Source organism: Cricetulus griseus, chromosome 2 (genome assembly GCF_003668045.3).
Source record: "Cricetulus griseus strain 17A/GY chromosome 2, alternate assembly CriGri-PICRH-1.0, whole genome shotgun sequence".
NCBI classification, from domain to species: Eukaryota; Metazoa; Chordata; class Mammalia; order Rodentia; family Cricetidae; genus Cricetulus; species Cricetulus griseus.
This window is the reverse complement of record NC_048595.1, coordinates 64,624,021-64,644,114: the sequence shown is the minus strand read 5'-3', so window position 1 is coordinate 64,644,114 and position 20,094 is coordinate 64,624,021. Positions and strand designations below refer to the sequence as shown.

Genomic DNA, 20,094 nt, shown 5'->3' with positions numbered 1-20,094 from the left:
GTCACAAACAACCCATTATTCAACACAAGAAAAGTACCTTGAAACCCACCTGAAACTACTCTAACAAAGACAGCAGGGTCACCTTGTGATCCCAAAATCATTTATTCCAGTTCTCATGCAAGTTATCAGTGGTTTTGTCACTAATGACACAATCAGACCAGTTTGAGAAAGGGCAGCAAGCAGACAAAGGGTGAAACTCAGTGAGAAGGCCAGGGGTGGAACACAGTGGCAGAGAAATTGCCTGGCACACAGAGAATCCAAGGTCAATCTGCAATACCACAGAAAAGCAGGGAGCACAAAATCCAAACATTACTTGAAAATTTGACTATAGTGGTTTAAATGAAAATTGCCCCAAAGGCTCTTAGGGAGTGGCACTATTAGGAGGTGTGGCCTTGTTGGACGAAGTGTGTTAGTGGGGGTGAGTTCTGAGGTTTCAAAATACTCAAGCCGGGCCCAGTATCTCTCTTCCTGCTGCCTGCAGATCTGGATGTTACTTCTCCAGCACGATGTCTGCCTGTGTGCCACCATGACCATAATGGACTAAACCTCTGAACTGTAAATTAGCCCCAATTAAATGTTTTCCTTTATAAGAGTTTCTGTGGTCCTGGTGTCTCTTTACAGCAACAGAAACCCTAAGACAATGATTTAAATATTTCATGTTGACCTTGCCTTGCTAAATTGTTAGGAATTGGCAAAACGGATGGAACCGCTTCAATTTAAGTCTCCTGGTTTCAAACCCTGCCTTGGCAGACAGGCAGTCAATGCCTGCTTTGAAGCAGTGTTTCTATCTTTTTTTAAAATTTAAACACACTTTCTTGGTCACTTTGATGAGTATTAGTACACTGTTGCTCACAGATTAAAATGAACCTCTTTACTAAGATTTACCAAAGAACGAGTATTTTTTCAATTTCTGGCCACTTTGAAAAGCCCATGCTATGAAGGGGAACTGGAGACAGACACAGTCCTGAAATGACGGGAGAGTATGTTTATGTTTGCCCTATCGGTACTGTCTGGGTTAGTGGTGGCTTTGAGTGCTTTTCAACGGTAAAGAACTGTCTTTCCGCATCACCTGCTGCTCCATCTGTACTGAGTATCTCTGACTATGTTCCAACAGTGAACATCTGAAGCAGCAGTGAGCACAGTGCAGTGTCCCCACAGCCCCTCTGAAGAAGCACAGTGCAGTGTCCCCACAGCCCCTCTGAAGATTCACAGACACCAAAGCTGAAACATCAGCTGTCCTCATGTCCAACAAATTACCTCATAAAGTGGTTTCTTCCTACACTGTCCATTTCTCTTTTAGGGAGAAATTGATGGCACCATGTCCCTCAGGCTTCTTCCCCCATTACACTCTATTCACAGCAAACACCCCTAACACCTTACCACAGCAGCTGATTCCATTCCTCTCCTCACCTCCCTGTCAAGGTTACACACTATCTCTATAGTTTTGGTATTATGTCCCTCAACTTCTTGGCAGCTGCACTCATTAGCAACCATTCTCAGGATTTTCAGATGTTTGGCTTTTCATATTTGAATGCTTCTTAGCTGATAATCAGTTGTATGAATGCAGAGATTTCATCATTACTTTTGGATGTGTATATGATGTATGGTGGCCTATGCGTGCCACAGAGTCTGTGAGCAGGTCAGAGGACAACTCTGTGGGGTTGGTTCTTTCCTTCTACCTTTATGTAGGTTCTGAGAATAGAACTCAGGTCTTCATGTTTGTGGACAAGTTCTTAACTCTCTGAGCCACGTGTTGCACTTGACTGTTTCGAACACCTACCTTGTTCATGTGTAGAAAACCTTGACATGTATAGAAAATTAACAACTTGCCATCCACTTAACTCCACTTAGTCTTATCTTTGTCTTCAAATCTTACAGCTTAATCCTGGGACTGGAATGTTCCAGGCACTGTCCAAGACCTCCATCTCCTGCTCTGTAGCTTAACCACCTCAGGGATAATGGTTTTGATCAACACTCTCTCTGTGCTGGGGAATTCGGTTTGTATCCATGTGGCCTGGACTTTAGCACTGAACACGGCTGCACATCTCATCTCCAGCTCACCCTCTCCATGTAGATATCTAGCAGCCACCTCCAAGTATTACAGCCCTGAGTGGTGTCTCTTTCTTCTCAAAACCCTGTTGCTCTGAGTGTTTGCCAGTCAGGAGAAAGCACCACTATCCACCTACCAACCAAACTACAGACACATCTTGTGCACACATAACATCTCTAGGTAGCCACAGAGCAATAGGCTGAGAGTCTTGAAACAGTACAACTACAGCAAAAGCCCATGCTCAAAAATAAACCCAAGTTAGCAAAAGCAGTCACGCTAACTGGCATTAACTCATTAGCTTCATGGAGTATGATGTCACTGCTGCTGTCGAATTGGCACTGATGTCTCCCACTCCATGTCACCAGGACAAGTCACCTTCAATACTCACCTTGCAGTTTCTAGGGCCTTTATGGCCTTGTCAATTTCCCCTTGGCTTTTATACAAAAATGCCAACTCAAACAGAGTGAATGGCACCAGATAATGGTCATACTTCAGTAGCTTTTCACTAAAAGGACAAATGAAAATCAATTAAGTCTTAACAAAACACAAGAAGTATCATTTGAAACAGGTATCATTCTTCATTTCCCAGACAACATTAAGACTATCACCAGAGGAAGGCTGTTGTTCCCACAGATATGGTCCTTAACAACCTATGGAATGGAGTACACTTCCATACACTAATCTTTTGTTCCTTAAAGTACAGCCAGCACCAATATGGCACTGCCTCTCAGGCAGATCTACACACACAGACCTTCAAGATGAACCTAGAGAGGACAAGATCACCTTCCTGAGCATGTGACTCTAAATTCAGTAATAAGGAAGTCTCATTAGTTTTGCATTTAACAAAGCATCAATTTCCTTCATACATAATCTTAGAATTCTTCAAACCGTCAATGACTACGTGGCTGGCAGTCTGGTTTCAGCATCATTATGAAATCCTAGAAGTTCAGGAAAAAGCCTGAGTAACAAACAGTCTTTTAAATCTAGAGCAAATTGTGTCTCTAATGCTAACTGCAATGGATTTTTTATTTTTTGTGTTGGATAAGTATATGAAACTATACTGGTTATTAAAAGCATAAAATCTAATGGGAAACCCCATAGCTTCTATTTCGAATAGCTATTCTGACTATTCACTGATTTGTATAGTTTCTGTGCCAGGTTAACTTTAGTTAATTTTTAATAAATTTGTAATTTTTAAAATAAAGTTAAAATAAATTAAACATAATGACAATAATCCATAGCTCAGTTTACCAGGCTATCACCCAAACTACTCTCAGATGCCAAGGAGAAGCAAGAGCAAGACTAGCTGTGCTAATGAGCCCTGGGGTCTGCAGACAGACCTGAGACTTTGAGTCTCTGTGGTCATGGGGACGATGAGGCCCTAGACACAGAAAGCAGGTGGCTGGAGCTGACACCTTAAGCTTGGAATGTAGAATCTGTGCTTTGGAGAAAGCTCATTAGAAGAAACCCACTCACAGGCAAAGAACAAGACAGGGATGATAGTCTCCTTTTGCCTGCACTTTTGACATAAAGAAAAAACAAAACACATCTCTTTGAAACTTAACAACAAATTGGCCAGCCCTCCCAGACATTTGCAATTCAAATTTACATTGCTCAAGAAATGCAAAAACTGTTAAACATGACAGTGGCCTCTAAGTAGGGTAGGAAAACTCTTCCACAGCTTAACCCCACTGAAGGTGATGTCCCAATGCAAACACTGAAGCACAGAAGCAAATGACACCCTGTGAGAGTCAATAAAACAAAGCAAGCAGCACACAGGGTCACTGTTGTCACTGGCCCTTGAACCTTATGAAAACACCAGTAAACCAGAATTGTACGTATAGTTCTTTAGTATGTTCACCAAATACAGTGACCTGCCTTATTTGGGAACTAGATACTGTGTCCTATATTCTCATAAATACTGTCATGAGTAAGGACACTGTATGGCCTCCATCTTTACGGCTTGCAGTGTTTTCAAAAACACCGAGCCAATGTCTGTTTAAAACTCAGGAGATCTGACATTAGATGCAACTTCTAGCTTCTTTATGACAATGGCAGGGGCCACTGTTACTGGGCCCACATTGTACAAAGTGAACAGTTACATCCCTTAGGGAGGCATCTACCCTTGCTCCAATTCGCATCAGGGCAGCACTGTCATTGCTATAAAAAAAGATCACCATACATACAAGAAATGGGTCATCTTTAAACACTGAGTAGAAATATATAAAGCCACATCCCATGCAGACTGTAGCTTTGTTTGTGATACAGGCTTGGCACATCACTTTGTCCCAGAAATTCCCCTGAAACCACAACTTCTACCCAAGCTGGCTCTTACCTTTCTAAAATGTGGTTGAAACACAGCTCAGCTTGCAAGGGCCGCTGTAAGTTCTTGAGGCAGCATCCTTTCAGTAATTTCACCAAGCACTCATCATCCACAGAGTCAGCAAAGTCTTAAAACAACAAGAAGCCAACAAAAGGGGAAATTTTCATTGTTTTTTGTGGTGCCTGGGATGAGTGCTAGCGCCTCATCCATACAAGGCAAACACTGAGCTGCCATGCCAGCACAAAAGTATTTTCCAAAAATCCTAATTGAGAGGAAAACTAATCACTGTTGGGTTTTAGGGGGACCATTAAAAAACAAGTTTACTAACCTACTATATAAAACACAATGAAAACACTCACTCAGAAGAACACTGAACTTACTCATTCTACACCATTCATTAAAGGGGATATCACAGGCAGGTTTTTCAGGTGGTCACAGTGAATTCTGCTACTGCTACCTTAACTACAACAGGAAATCTGAACTCTAAATAAAGAATGAGCTTCATTAATTCTCTCGGAGGTAAAGAGGAGGAACCAGGCTGTCTCCTCCTGTTGTTTTGGCTTCTAACCATGCTGGCGTCCGCACAGAGGAGGATAGCATTTCCATATGGAGAAGCAGATGGCCTCCCACCCGTTCAAAATGCAGGAAGCAGAAACCTCTCTTCCAGATCATTATGTTTACAACCTATCAATTCTCTCAGGTTATGTTCTTTTGGGGGAGAATTATGCCATGAAATGGTTCTGAAATACAGGAAAGACACCTAAAGTCGCCACAAACTTGCATGCTCTGGGAGAATGTCCAGGATGTCCTTTCCCTGCTCGGGCCCCTGCCTCTCCAGCTCAGTCTGGGTATGTATTAAGCAGAGTGAACCACATGGTGTAGCGGCTATCTGTCAAAGGTAGCCATACCACGTGTTCCAATTCTGAAGGTTTTTCTGTTTTTTTTTTTTTTCTTTCGAAAGTGACAGGCAAAGAAGTCATTCCAAGACAGACTGCTAATTTACACGTTTCAGGCTGTGACAACAGTGTGGAGGGGTGGTAAAGGGAATGACTTGATCCTAGAAGTTTCCATATTGCAAGTCTCATGCTTTGGGTTCAAGCCTCAGACCTCATCAGTGACACATGCTGGTGTTTCAGTTGGTAAACTCTCACCTATGGGAAGTTAACAGAGCTACTCACCCAACTAGAAGGGGCTCACTTCACTTTTAAGTGTTGAAATGTATGAGACTCACCGCTAACTGTCAAGTGCTGATATGTCATGGGCCATCACTAGGAAAACCACAGATACCAACACCTCTAACCTTTCCTACTACTGACTGGCACCACCTTATACCCTCCCTTCCACTCCTAATCCATGCTTCCATCAGAGATGTCTGCTGAGAAGCAAGTCAATCAGGCCCACGCCCAAAGCCACTGGTCCACACTGGTGGCTACTTTTCAGTCTCATTTGTGTACATTCTATCGAATTCTGGGAAGCAGTTTTCTAATAGTTTGTGTTATGAATGATGATTTTTGAAGTGGCACAGACAACTACCATTGAAAAACCTAGTAAAGTCACTCTGTGGAGATCTTAAGTTAGCAATGTGACAGAGGAGTTCGTACCCATATCTCCCACAAACCTCAGAAGCAAAGCCACAGTTTCCTCTAACCACAGCACACTGTCTGTCACATGATCACTCCCCTGTCATGACTTGTACTCTCATGAAAGAGGAAGAGTTGAACCATTTTCATTGGGAAAAAAAATCACTGCAAGTAGGCTGGTGAGATGGGTAGAGGCACTTGCCAGTAAGCCTGACCACCTGTGTTGGAGCCCAAGAAGCCACATGGTGGAAGGACAGTACCAGTACCCACAAAACGTCCTCTGGCATCCACACACACACACACACACACACAGAGAAATGATGTTTGACAAGTTTTTGTTTTGTTTTGGGTTTTTTATCATGATAACAATACCCATGCTCGTGCAGCACAACCAGGCTACTGAATGTCCTAAATGTGGGCAGCCTAAGAAAGGAGTAAGTTTGAAAACTACAGAACATCTATGCTGAGCATTATAGAAACTCGCTGCAGTGCACCAAGAGGGAAACGTGAAAGCTGACTGAAACAGGAAAAGCCGCCAGACAACCCTACCTTCCTTTATGTAACTAATTGTATTTGCTATATACTGTCACCATACAAATTAACTGCAATGACAGACAAAGTGGATCCACTGCCAACTTCTGGCTACATGATGAATTTGGTTAGCCTTCCAAGGAAAACAGTACAGAAATTGCCACTACATGCCAACTCTAAGCATGTCACCAAGTGCTCTTGCGGCTAGACTGTGCCCTTTGTGTGGATGACCAACCTTTACTCACTATGGTCAGGCACTATAATAGGCCAATAGTATTCTCTTCTTCTGCCCTTTAACTGACAAACCGAAAACCAGAACCACATTTGATATGGTATCTAATAATGGCCTGGGGATAGAGGGGTAGAAGCCCCCACAAGCTCCGGCTTAGAACATCCGGAATGTAAGCTCAATTACTAAGAGTCGGGAGTTTGGGGGTGGGGAAGATAACATTCCTACAGAGAACAAGTATAAACTTCGTTCGCAGTAAGGTAGAGGTGACCCTGACAATAAACCAGTTCTTTCACCCAGAGAGAAATGCAGGGCAGGACTACCCGAAAGCCTGGGATGTATACTATGTCTCAGCTCATTCTCCCAGAACTCGCACAGGCCTCTCATCTGAAGATGCCATAGAAACACAAACAGGAACGGCAGTGATTTTGGTTTCTAAGCACTTGGCGTATATGAGCATATGACGCAAATGCTACTCCTTTAATTCTTCTTCTCCAATCAATAAAGGGTACAATTATCTGAGGGTCAAGAGCCTGTTCAGCGAAAATTCCAATGGTCATTTGCAATCTCAGGACCCTTGACTGACAAAGGCTCCATTCTTGGGAATCTCATCATAGACATGCATGGTGCCATCCTCCCTTTATCTTGATGACAACCACCCGGACACCAGAAGCTCACACCTTGCTTGAGATGCACACCAGAAGCTCACACCTTGCTTGAGAAACATGGGCAGACGTGCACCAGGGAGAGATCAGGGAGGAAATGGAGCTGAGACAGGGTCTATACACTTACTCTGATTTTGCAAAGCTGCCTCAGCTTTCTCCACAGTCACCAAGAGACTTTCAGAAAGGTCCTTTCTTTGGGCCACTATTGAAAAGCCATTCCAGACGTACATCATTTCCTAAGGAGGGAAGAGAGAAAACCATATGTGAGGTGTCTGCTAAGACCTCAACATGACAGTCAGGATCTTGTTCCAACTTTTCTTCATTTGGAATTTAATGACATAATTTCCATGGGTTTACTATGTGCCTGTTGTCTTCCATGCTCTGAGGTAAGTAAGCATATATCTTATACTCTTAGTAAAATCATCAATTTGTTCATTCAACAAATACACACTATCTACTAGCATATAACCCTTTGGATAGACTATACAGAAGCAAAATAATATTTTAAACTGACACTATGAACAATTTTGTTTAATGTAATTTTTTGTTGTTACTTTTAAGGGAAATATTTTAAAATGTCTGCTAGTTGTTTACATAAAGTGTTTCCAAGCATATCACTAGAAATGATCATTGGACTATTTATTTTACTGGGCTCAGGTTCCTTTATATCATTAAAAACATGTGTCGGCCCAGTAATACGATCCAATATGCAGAAAGCACGTTTGTTTAAAGGCCATATGGCTGAATGACAGCTCCTGAAATGTAAACTAATGACTTCTCATTGCAGATTATATTTAATGGGCTAACAGATGAGAATTTTTTTTGGATCAAAAGCAAATGTGTTTTTGCTTGAAAATATTTTTCTAATGTCCAGATAGTGCAGTTCATATTTTGAAGGGTATATGATGAGCATGAATTTTAAATTACAACAGATATTGTTTGAGAATCCTCTTAGCCAGAGAAGCCATAGAAAGGAGGCAGTGTATGACAGAATCAGGTTTGCTTTATGGCACTGGAAGCTAGGAGCACAATTCAGTAATGATATTTTTAAACCGATAATTTAAATTTTTTATGGCTGTAGTATTTAGCAAGGAGAGAGGCAAGCTTGGTTTGAAATTTTTAGGAAAAACAGGCTATGCCGACATCCTTAGGTATGACTGAATCTAGTCAATTCTTCATTGAGTCATTGTATACTCACCAACCTTCAGGGATTCAAAGCATGACAGAGCCTTATACACACCAGTATCTAAGTACTGATATAGACAAAGAAACACAATAGTCCAGTAAAGTTTCTGGGAAGTTGCTTGATACACAACCTTCCCAATGCAAACCACTTGATATCAATGAATGCGGAACAGGCCTAAAGCTAATTAAGGCACCAACAGGCATCAACTGGGAGAGGGCGTTTGCGGTCTCTGTGTTTAGCACAGTGTTCTTGTTATTGTCTGTGCTCAGGACACAATTATAGGCCCATCACATTTCTATCTCACCATGTCAGTCTAGTCTTGATGGTCTGTGGGAAACACCTGGGTCTGGTTGCTAGCTGTAGATTAGCTCCTATCTGACCCCTGTCAGGGGCTATATTCTTATTCCACTTAAAATACACAAAAAGCAGCTGGGCATTGGTGCTGCATACCTTTAATCCCAGCACTTGGGAGGCAGAGGCAAGTGGACCTCTGTGAGTTCGAGGCCAGCCTGGTCTACAGAGTGAGTGCCAGGACAGGCTCCAAAGCAATACAGAGAAACCCTGTCTCAGAAAATCAAACAAAAACAAACTAACAAATCCCAAAAAACAAAAAGAAAAGAAAACAACAACAAAATACATGAAAAACTTCTAAGAGTCAGCAACAAAACAAAAATAATTCAATAAGACTGAAGAAGGATATGAACAATGACACAGGATAAAAACGAAAATGAATGAGCACATGAAGACACCCAGAAGTGTTAGCATAGACACTCAAATTAAAAGGAAGCATTATCAGTCATTTGAATTGATATAGTATGGGGGGGGGCTAGAAATTTAATGTTATCTACCCAAACATTAACACATAGCCTTCAACTAAGAATTCCATTTCTTTGGAAACATTCCCAGAGAACTACATACATGTACATGCAAAATATGTAGCTTGTCTACGACAGAAAAAAAAAAAAAAAAAAAAAAAAAAGCTGGGAAATGCCACATAACTTTCAAAGGAGAATGATTAAATAATCGCCTAACTTACAAAAGGCTCACAGAACCAACCACAGAAGAGGACTGTGACACTGGGGTGCACTGAACACATTGCTGTGCCATGGCCGGAGAGTCATAGTGGTGTAGCATATCCAGCACTCTCAAAAGAAGGCTTTATTTTAAAAATTCAGGTCAAACTGTGTTTTCACAGAGGCTTTGCCAAAGCAGTGAGGTGATTAGGAGGGTGAGCTCCAACAGGACCGGAGCAGCCAGCAGCCCAGGGCCCTTCCACAGTAGAACACGCTAGTCCAAAAGGGGTTCCTCTCTGATGGGAGAGCCATGTCTATAAAAGGTAACGATGCAAAAGGGCATGGCGCAGCTTAGGGATGAGTTTCCGTTGTTTACAATTCCAATATCAAAATGGTAAAGTTTTGCTTACATGGGTTAGATGTATTTTAGGGGTGGGGAAGGCAGCTGGTATTGTCAGACAGGCAGGGTCTCATTTTTTAGACCAGGCTGGGCCTCAAATTTCCAGCAATTCTCTGGCCTCAGCCGCCCAAGGGCCAGGATTACAGATATGAGCCACCATGCACAGATTGAACAAACTATATTCTTGAAAAATTATTCCTTAAAGGTTTCCTTTTACTTTTTTATATAGCTATTAGAAAATGTAAAACTGCCAGGAACATGGGTTTCAGTGAGGAAACCTCGGAAATCTACGGGACCTCCTGTAGTAGTTCAGTACTTATCCCTAGCATAGGTGTGGACTTTGGGAATACTCCACATAGAGGAATACTCCCTGAGCCAAGACACATGGGGGTGGGCCTAGGCCCTATTCCAAAGGATACGATAGACCCTGATGATACCCTATGAAAGCCTCACGATCCAGGGGGAGCAGAAAGGATATGTGATAAGTAGGGTTTTAGTTGGGGGAGGGAGAGGGAACTGGGATTGTCATGTAAAACAATCTTGTTTCTAATTCAAATGAAAAAATCTTCAAAAAAAAAGAAAATGTAGAACTGAATTTGTGGTTTGTTTTGTAATTCAATTCTACTTTAGTGAAGTCATCTTTAGGAACCCTTTAGGCTCAAATTTCCTCATCTGAAATATGGAACTCAGACTATACTTATCTTTACAATAAAAAATCAAATGACATAATTTTTTTTTAATTTGCCTTTATCACAATGTCTAGAACATACTAACTAATCAAAAAGCCTCAGGTAAAATTTTTAGTATTTTAAAAAGTAACTTATGTATAAATATAAGAATCTACAATAGTTCTTCACTGAGCTATAAGCTTCACAACCAAAAGTAAATACATTCCTTAATGCTCTCAATAGAGAATTTATCTCTAGTATATAAACAGTGAATAAAAGTGGATACCAGAGCTGGCAAGACGAGCTTCCCCGGGGCACCTGAGGATGGTGAGTACCGACGTGCCTTCCTCACAGCGAACTTCTCAGTTGGGAGAGATTTCCCTGCGATCCTCTGCTTTAAGCCATCTACCTGTCTGTGAAGATCCCATGGAAATGCCAGTGAGCCTACATATTATTCACAACTGAGGTTTTCATGCCTATATCCTAGGCCAGTAACAGCCAGAAACCTGTTCCAAATGCACATTATTGGGTGCTACCCCAAACTGAATCCACAGTTCTAGGGCTGGAACCAGCAATCTCGATTAGGATGTACATTCAAGCAATACAGAGGCACAATTCTGAGAGCCACTAATTCACAAATTTCCTTCTAGTCAGCTTAGCTAGTGTCTTACAGCTGCCAAACACAGTCCAGCCTAGGTATAAAATTGTCAGTTTCCATAAATAAGTACAGAAGAGAAGGGAAGCGTGTAAATTAGTACATTTCCTCTTCCTCTCTGCAGATATTGCAGATGTACAACATAATGTGTATCAGAAGACAGCCATCCATCTATGCAAATCTGAGAAAACTAACCAAACATATGTAATTTTGTAAATAATCATTTTAGGATTTAGCATTTTCAAAATTCTAAGGAATTTGGACTGGGAGATGACTCAGTAAGAGTGCTGATTGGGCAAGCATAAAGAATTGAGTTCAAATCCCTAGAACCCAGGTTGGTTGGTGCATATGCCTGTGACCCAGTGAAATGGGAAGGTGGAGACAGGAGATAAGAGGGTCACTGGGATTTGCTGGCCAACAGCTTGGCTCCAGATGTGGTGAGACCCTGTCTAGAGGGAATAAGGCAGAGAGTAGTAAAGTGAAATTCCTACATGTCTGTGTATGTACATATACTCCTACACATGATGCATGCATACACACACACACACACACACACACACACACACACACACACACAATCTAAGCACATGAAAATGAAACTAAGATGGAGACTACATGTTCATGGGGAAAGACTACATTGTTTGGGGGGTTTCTTTTGCATAATTTTATGAATGCATAAACAAGGGAAAGGATTCGAGAAAATATCCGATTATATCAATGAAAGAATGAAACAAGGAGGAAAAAAACCCCAGTGTGAAAGCCCTGGTAATTAAACCCTAATTCTAGAAAACAAATATAATGGCATGTTTTCATGATTCCCTGACATGCACACACATCAGAAAATAATGCTAAAGAATGACATGCTGGGCTTTCAGCTAAATGTATTATTGTAAGAGTGTCCATACCAGTGAGCCGAGGAATTAAAAACTATGCAAGTGGAGTGTGAAGGGCAAAAGTCCTGTGTCTAGCACCCCCAGGACACCTGTGACAGAAACAGTGCCATGCTCACCTGAACAGAGCCACCACATTCTCATTAGTCGTTGCCACATCCTCCTCTGGAAGCATGCTCAGAATGGCAGCTTTCAAGAACACATAGGTTGCCTTGAAGAAACAAAGTCAAGGGCTCACTAGAGAACATGACATTTTAACCTCGCAAACTGCAAACAGAAGTGACCTGGAAACCTTCCATAAACACGTTACAAGGTATCAAGGTTAACTGCCTGTTTCAGTGGGGTCCCAGCACTAAGAGGGGTCAGTGAATATGGGGCCCCACCCCTAGCTAAGAAACTATATGTAACTGATACCTGCTTGGAAAGGGAAAAATCTGTTTCCTACAATGCAGTGAGTGACACTGGGTATACTGACCACACCCCAGGGCAGGATGTAATACCATGTCTAGGAGTAGCTGGTCAACATAAAACAAATTCTATGTTTGGAGAGATTTTTGCTTTGTTCTGAGACTTTTGGTTTACTGATCCTTTGTGTGTTTTGATTTTCATTTTTGTGATTTATGGGTTTGTTTTTTAAGGAAAGGGAGAAAACATGAAGTTGGGTGGGTGGGGAGGATCTGGGAGGAGCTGAGGGAGGGGAAACATGATAAAAGCACACTGCATAAATGAAATTTTTAAATTAAAAAACAAACACGGGCTTCAGCTCTCTGCTCTAACTGAAGTGCTGAAACGTGCTGATGAAGCTGGATCCAATGACAGGTCTTCAATCCCAGCACTTGGGAAGCGTAGGCAGGAGGTTGCACCACAAGTTCAAGGTCAACCTGGGATTCATAGTGAGCTCCAGACTAGCCTTGGGTACAAAGTGAAATTCTGTCTCAATAAAACAAAAGAAAAAAAAAAAAACCAAAAATGAAAGGACCATGTCATCACAGGTGGGAAAGTGGACAGAACAAACAACAGAAGATCATGATCTCCTCCTCCCAACTTCTCAAAGGGGGTTCAGAATTAACTCTAGTCATCACCAAAAGCTTCGTCACAGGGTACTAAAAGTCTACAAAAACCACCCAGAGTACAATATTGATAAAATGACTGTAAACCTACATGCAGCTTATCCTGGCAGTAAAATGCCTCTGTCGCAGAGCACTCTGGGGGAATTTTTTACACTGGGAATGCTGAGGACAATACCTGTGACTGTGCACTAGCTACTCACTGCACACTTCCTCCTCCTACAGTCTCTACATCGAGAAAAGTGCCCATGCCATGTTCTTGAAAAATCAATCGTAAATGACAAACCACTGTGGCCACGAAGCAAACAGAAGACACCGACAAAAGTAGGACACTTTACCTTGGACCATTTACTCTCTTTGCAAAGTAGGTCTGAATAATAATACGCCTGCATCCAATTTTGTTGATATATAAAAATCCACATTAATTCCCAGTAACAGAGATGGTGAAACTGTTTCCACTCTTCTTGAACTGCAATGCATTTTCGAAACGTTTCTTGAGCCTATAAGTCAATTGCATAAACTGATCATGCAGATATTAAACAAGGAGATAATAACCTAATGGAAAAATACATAAACACTTTGTACAGAAAGAAGAAATCATCACTCATTAAGCCACTCAATATGACAATATATATTGGATCCTTATGTGTGGTGATACAGTTAGATTCTGCCGAGTTACTTCACTTTGTGGAGGTACCTTGTACTTTATAACATAAGAACAGGAAAGCCCCTTTCCAAGTGAGAAAGAAATGTCAAAATTCTTTCATAAAACACAGACTATAACAGTATAAGAACCTCCTTGAACAAAACACACTTTAAACAAAATTCCAGGCCCTGGGTAGGCAAAGAGAAAGCATTGCAGATCACAAATCAGCAAAAGGTTAACTGAGCCCTTAACAGAAAAATTGGTAAAGATGTAACCAGGCAAATCATAGGAAAGAATCAATAATTGATAAACATACAACAAATTGACAAACTGGTTCATTAGATTTGAAACTTTGGGCTAGGAATGTAGCTTGGTGGCAAAGCATGTGCCCAGCATGCACTAGACCCTAGATTTCACAAGCACAACAAATAATAATAGTAATAAAATTAAGTTAAACATTCAACTCGTTTTTTGTTTTATTTTGTTTTGTTTTTTACATTTATGGTATGGGCAAAAATAAAAGGACAGAGACATCTAAAGCTGACAGAGAACACTGGAAACATAGAATCTCACGTTTAAAAATGTATTAATTTGGGGCTGGAGAGATGGCTCAAAGGTTAAGAGCACTGGCTGCTCTTCCAGAGGTCCTGAGTTCAATTCCCAGAACCCACATGGTGGCTCACAACCATCGTAATGAGATCTGGTGCCCTCTTCTGGCCTGCAGGGATACATGCAGGAGGAATGATGTATACACAATAAATAAATCTGTTTTTAAAAAAATGTATTAATTTTATGTGTATCTGTGAGTGACTGCACATGCATTATACCACATGCATGCCTAGTGTTCACAGAGGCCAGAAGAGGGTGTCAGATCCCTTGAAACTAGAGTTATAAGCAGGTGTGAGCCACCTGATGTGGGTACTGGGAATGGAACCTGCAAGAACAACAGGTGCTCTTAACCACTGAAGCATCTCTCCAGTCTCAGTTTCTCATTTCTTTACAGAAGTTTAAGTTGAAAGATTCTTAAGTAAGATAGGTAATTTGCCTGGATGATGTAAATGCAATCACCATCTGACCCAGAATTTGATACCGATGTATTTGTACACAGAAATGTACACATGGTGATGGTTTAGTGGCCAATCACTAGTAGCCACTTCAGTGCATTTAAATATCCATCTCATGAAAGGAAATACAGCCATCAAAATGAACAGAGGGAGACTTAAATATTCTGACCAAGAGGAAGATCTAGGGTTTAATATAAATAGGAAAAAATGTTTGCTCTTATCCGTGAGGAAGGGTATCATACACACACACTCACACACACACACACACACACACACACACACACACACACACACACTTACTTCTCTCTTCTACTTCAAGGGAATTCATCAACTAGTCCCTTTGATGAGGAACCAGGGCAGTTGCATCACAGGCAAAAGGTAGGTTCCAAAATCAACATAGAAACAGACAATAGTCAAAGTTTTCTGGAACCCCTTAGATTGACCATATGTTATATTTTATACATTCTGCCATGAACTATTTTGTGTACTTTATTTATAAACATGCACTGAAGTACTAAATATAGCAATCTATATGCACAAAGTAAAAGCTTGGCTTTTCAGAATTACGTTGCCTGTTTCTTATTTTTTTCCAAGTCCATGTAGACAAATTTACTTATGCTGAATGACGTGTGATGCAACCTGGCCGCATAGACACTGCCCCTAGATAACCCTTGATGAAATAACTACCTTTTCAACGTTGCCTTTCAGCAGCTCGATTCGGGCATGGTAGAACAGTATGAGTGAGCCCTGTGGAGAAAGGAAAGAACACACTTCAACAGACAATGGCGGCTGATGAATCATGGCTGAGACAGACACTGGAACAGTAAGCATACATTTGGGAACTGTTGAAGGAAGGGTGCAAGGAGACTCTCTGCTTCCACAACATTCACTTCTCCTGTACCTAGAAATTGAACAGACACGGTTCAGTGCTCACGAAACATGGTACATATTTACAACCAACTCCCCAAATGTCAGTAATATACAACAAACACTCACAGACAAGAAGGAAGTGATTATTTTGTCTTTGTTTTCATATGAGAAGCTTATGACTTAAAGAGCTCTAGGGCAGACAAAGTCTTAAGAATGGAGGTGGCTACCTCAGATTCCTACTGACATTTTTATTTTTCAAAGCAATGTTAACTTATTTTACCTCCAAATTTAATTTTATTTAAAAAAATCTTGAAAATCTAACATGGATGTGGTAAAAAATTCAGCAGCCAGTTACATAAATCTTATCTAAGAATAGATTTTAAAATGCACAGTGAGGTATTAGAGAGATGGGTCAGTGGTTAAGAGTGTTGGCAGCTTTTCCAGAGAAACCAGCTTCACTGAATTCTTAGCGCCCATGTGGCCGCTCACAGTCACCTGTAACTCCAGTACCAGGGGATCCAATGCCCTCTTCTGGCCTCTGTGGGCACCAGGCATGCATGTGGCACACAGACATACATGCAGACCAAACTTATAAAATAAATGCGTAAACAAATATAAGTAATGTTTAAAAATGCTCATTGAAAGCAACCAGTCAAGTGTCTCTACCAAAGATCACCATAACAAATCTCATTATCTTCCAACTCAAAAACATTGAAAGCAAAAGCTGGAGACTACTAGCTCTTACCAAGAATCAGGGAGATGTAGGTATGAAAAGCTAGGATGGTAAGGCAACAGAGTGGGGACCGCATGCTGCTTCCTGACGCACCTTCCCGTAGCTGCAGAAGGCCCAGGTCCTGCAGAGAATCATTGCATCACAGAAAGAGAAAAATCTGACTAAAAAAAAGTACATTTAGAAATTTTCACATTTATTTTTTACCAGCTTGGAATAGTGGTACTATTTAAACAGAAACAAGCTTCTCGTTTTAAACCGGCAGAAGACAATCTGGTAAATCCTTTTAAACTATCCTAGTTAGCTTTATTTGTCCATGTAACACAGACTAGAGTCACCTGAGAGGAAAGCTTGCACTGAGAACTTGCCAGGTTCAGACTGGTCTGTAAGTACGTTTGATAGGGATCATGCTTGATACAAGAAGACAGCCCACTGTGAGTAGCACAATCCCTAGGCAGGTGGCGAGAGCTGTATAAGAAAGCTGTCTAAGCATGAGCCTGAGCAATCAATACAGCAAGGCAGCAAACAGACTTTCCCACAGTTCCTTCCTCCAGGTTCCTGCCTTCAGTTCCTGCCTTGACTTCCCTCAGCGATAGACTGAAACCTGAAAGTGTAAGGTGAAATAAACCTTCCCCTCCCATATACTCTATTTGTTCAGAGTGTTTCATCACAGCAACAGAGATCAAACTAAGCTTTATCTATTATGTTTTTCTAGAGAGAGGAAGAAACTGCTCATTTCCAAGCAATACTGCATTTCTTTGATAAAATTATTGATTTTTGAGTTGGTAGGAACTTGTCTCAATGGTAGAGCATTTACCCAATGGTATGTAAAGCCAGGCCTGGGTTTCATCCCCAGCACCACAGAAAACTATACTGAGGTCCAAGCTCCAAGGCACTATGATGGGCAAGAACTCAGGCCCGCAGAGGCCTGCCACCCAGCGGGGAAGGTGGGATAGGAACTCACTATTTTATGGGAACAGAGTGAGCACCATCAGAACAATGAGCAAATGAGTCTGGGTGTTAGAAACTCTTGAGCTTCATTGGCAAGTCTGAGGAAGCACTCTGTGGAAGAGATAGCACTCATCTCAAACTTGTGAAATGAGGACCTCTTGAAAGAACATTTGAAAAGCTGTTGGGAAAGAACTCTATAACAGAGAAAGGCAGAAATTTCTGTCAAAGATTAAGACAAAATGTTGTTTGTACCCTGTTTCCAGAAAATCCAATAAATTCTAGCAATCTGATAATTCTTGCTGGTAAAAGGGACAGCATCTGTAAGAAAAAATAGAAGCGTGAGGGCACTTAAGGGTTAGAAACTTTAACTGTAGACAACAGGATGGTTAGCCCTAAACTGGTTACAAGTTCAAAAGCTCCCATAAACCAAACCAAGTTTAAACTGGCTGTGACTCAGTGAGGAGACAATAAAGTCTGGCTCTTCCATGATCCTCTAAGCACTGGCTTGGCTCTTGTGTGAAATGGAGTGACATGAAAGTAATTGTAGGTGAGGCTTCTTTCTTTTTTCCCATTTTGCTTTGTTTTGTTGAGATAGGGTCTCATCTGTAGCTTAAGCTGGACTTGAACTTGCAGTGACCTCCTGCCTCCCAAGTGCTAGATTACAGGCACGAGCCACCCACCACTCCTGGTTTGTGCAAGGTTCCCTTCAGCTTGTTCTGGAAAGTACAAACCTAAGGTAATGTGGGTGATGTTCCATCACTAAAAGAAGTAGGCAGCCGCAATAGCTCAGCCCCTTCCTGGGATGTCCCTGAAGGAAAGTGGAGAAGGGACAGTCTCCCAAAAATGGCCTTATGCAGAGTGACTAACTGTTCTTGGCTGTAGCCAATGGGCTGGGGCTACATGGCCAGGGGCTTAGGAGGAAGGAAGAGATTTTGGGATATATCCCCTGAATAGGAGACACTGTGTCCCAGGCTAACAGACAAACCGACAGAATGGGCAGTCTTTGGAGACAAGTCAGCCCGCCCCGACACTGACCAATGCACATGGGCTCATGAACATAGCCCTGGGGTGGACATGCTCCTAAACATGACTCTTTTCACTACTTCATCTTCTAACCAGTTAAACCTTGTAAAAATTTCTAAATCTCTAAATAGCACATTGTATTCTAACAGCCTTACTCAGACTCTGCATCTACCCAGAGATCATAAACAATAGTTCATAAGTTACACACCTCCTGCCCTGTCTTCAACTCCAGAGCCATCATTATCATGACAAAAATATCTCCAATGCAGAAACAACTAGATTCTAGGCTCCTCATTAATAAAAGCCACTCAGGGTGCTACATGCTCCCCTTGTCCTTTGCAATCTAAAGCTACTCTGAGCATGTGCAAAACTTTGTAACGTTCACAGCACAGAAAACTGGTCCAGTCCAGGGGCTCATCAACCAAACACAGGTAGAGGTTTGGGATGATGTTCAAACAGAGATACTAGACACTTGGTTTCATCTACAAAAGGTTCTAGTTTCCATATAAATGTTTCCTTACCAAATTAAAGGCTCCTGTTCCAAGCTTGACACCTCCTTCAAACTCATAGAAGAAGTGCTGCTCATGTTTGTTTTTTTGAATTACGTGCAGAATAGAAAGGCACTCTCTGGGGTGAGAAAAAAGACAGAGCATCAGTCACACCAAGTTTTCTACTAGTATAATATAAATATACAAATATACTATAAATATGCAAATTGTATATTATAAATGTCATTACCTAAAATATTATAAAATACAAAATATGGTTTTAAGCCCATCTGCTCCTAAAGCTACTAGGTAATTCCCACTAAGGAGAAAGGAAACACCCATTTTTACAATGTTTAGGAGGACAGTGTTTGTAAACTTAAAGAAAAAGAGGGATCAACCATCAGCAAGCTCAACTTAGGAGCCACAGAACCTTGAGCTTCAACTTCACAGCTTCCCTGGAGTGTTTAGGTCTCCACCACTACAAACACTTCACAGCCCTGCCTTCCACCCTGAAACTCTGGTGCTGCAGGCAAAAAGATTTCAGTTCCCTGCAGTAGATGCACCAGGGCTTGCTGACACTACTCCCATCACAACTGCATCGTTTGTCTTCTCTTTTCCCTTTGCAGAAGCAAAACGGCGGTGGCGGCGGCGGTGGTGGTAGTGGTGGTGCTGGTGCTGGTGGTGGTGATGGTGGTGGTGATGATGGTGATGATGGAGGTGCGGGTGATGATGGTGGTGTTGATGGTGTTGATGCTGGTGGTGATGGTGGTGATGGTGGTGATGGTGGTGGTGGTGGTGCTGGTGATGATGGTGGTGGTGGTGATGGTGATGATGGTGGTGGTGGTGGTGATGGTGGTGGTGATGGTGGTGATGGTGGTGATGATGGTGGTGATGGTGGTGGTGGTGGTGATGGTGGGTGGTGATGGTGATGATGGTGGTGATGGTGGTGATGGTGGTGATGGTGGTGATGGTGGTGATGGTGGGTGGTGATGTGATGGTGGTGGTGGTGGTGGTGTGGTGGTGGTGGTGGTGATGGTGATGGCGGTGATGGCGGTGATGGTGGTG

The 20,094-nt window shown here is 41.8% G+C and overlaps 1 protein-coding gene across 3 annotated transcripts in view; it reads right to left on the bottom strand.

Moving 5' to 3' along the window:
* Ttc39b (tetratricopeptide repeat domain 39B) overlaps positions 1–20,094 on the bottom strand; it is a 108,009-nt gene that overhangs the window by 7,383 nt on the left and 80,532 nt on the right. For all 3 annotated transcript variants that reach the window (XM_027400198.2, XM_027400200.2, XM_027400199.2), the window contains 11 exons: positions 19,063–19,168; positions 17,771–17,836; positions 16,583–16,691; positions 15,801–15,868; positions 15,655–15,714; positions 13,596–13,757; positions 12,310–12,401; positions 10,932–11,058; positions 7,506–7,614; positions 4,386–4,500; positions 2,439–2,555 (listed from right to left, as the gene is read on the bottom strand). In XM_027400198.2, the coding sequence (XP_027255999.1) occupies positions 2,439–2,555; positions 4,386–4,500; positions 7,506–7,614; positions 10,932–11,058; positions 12,310–12,401; positions 13,596–13,757; positions 15,655–15,714; positions 15,801–15,868; positions 16,583–16,691; positions 17,771–17,836; positions 19,063–19,168 (1,131 nt within the window). The remainder of the gene's footprint in view (positions 1–2,438; positions 2,556–4,385; positions 4,501–7,505; positions 7,615–10,931; positions 11,059–12,309; positions 12,402–13,595; positions 13,758–15,654; positions 15,715–15,800; positions 15,869–16,582; positions 16,692–17,770; positions 17,837–19,062; positions 19,169–20,094) is intronic.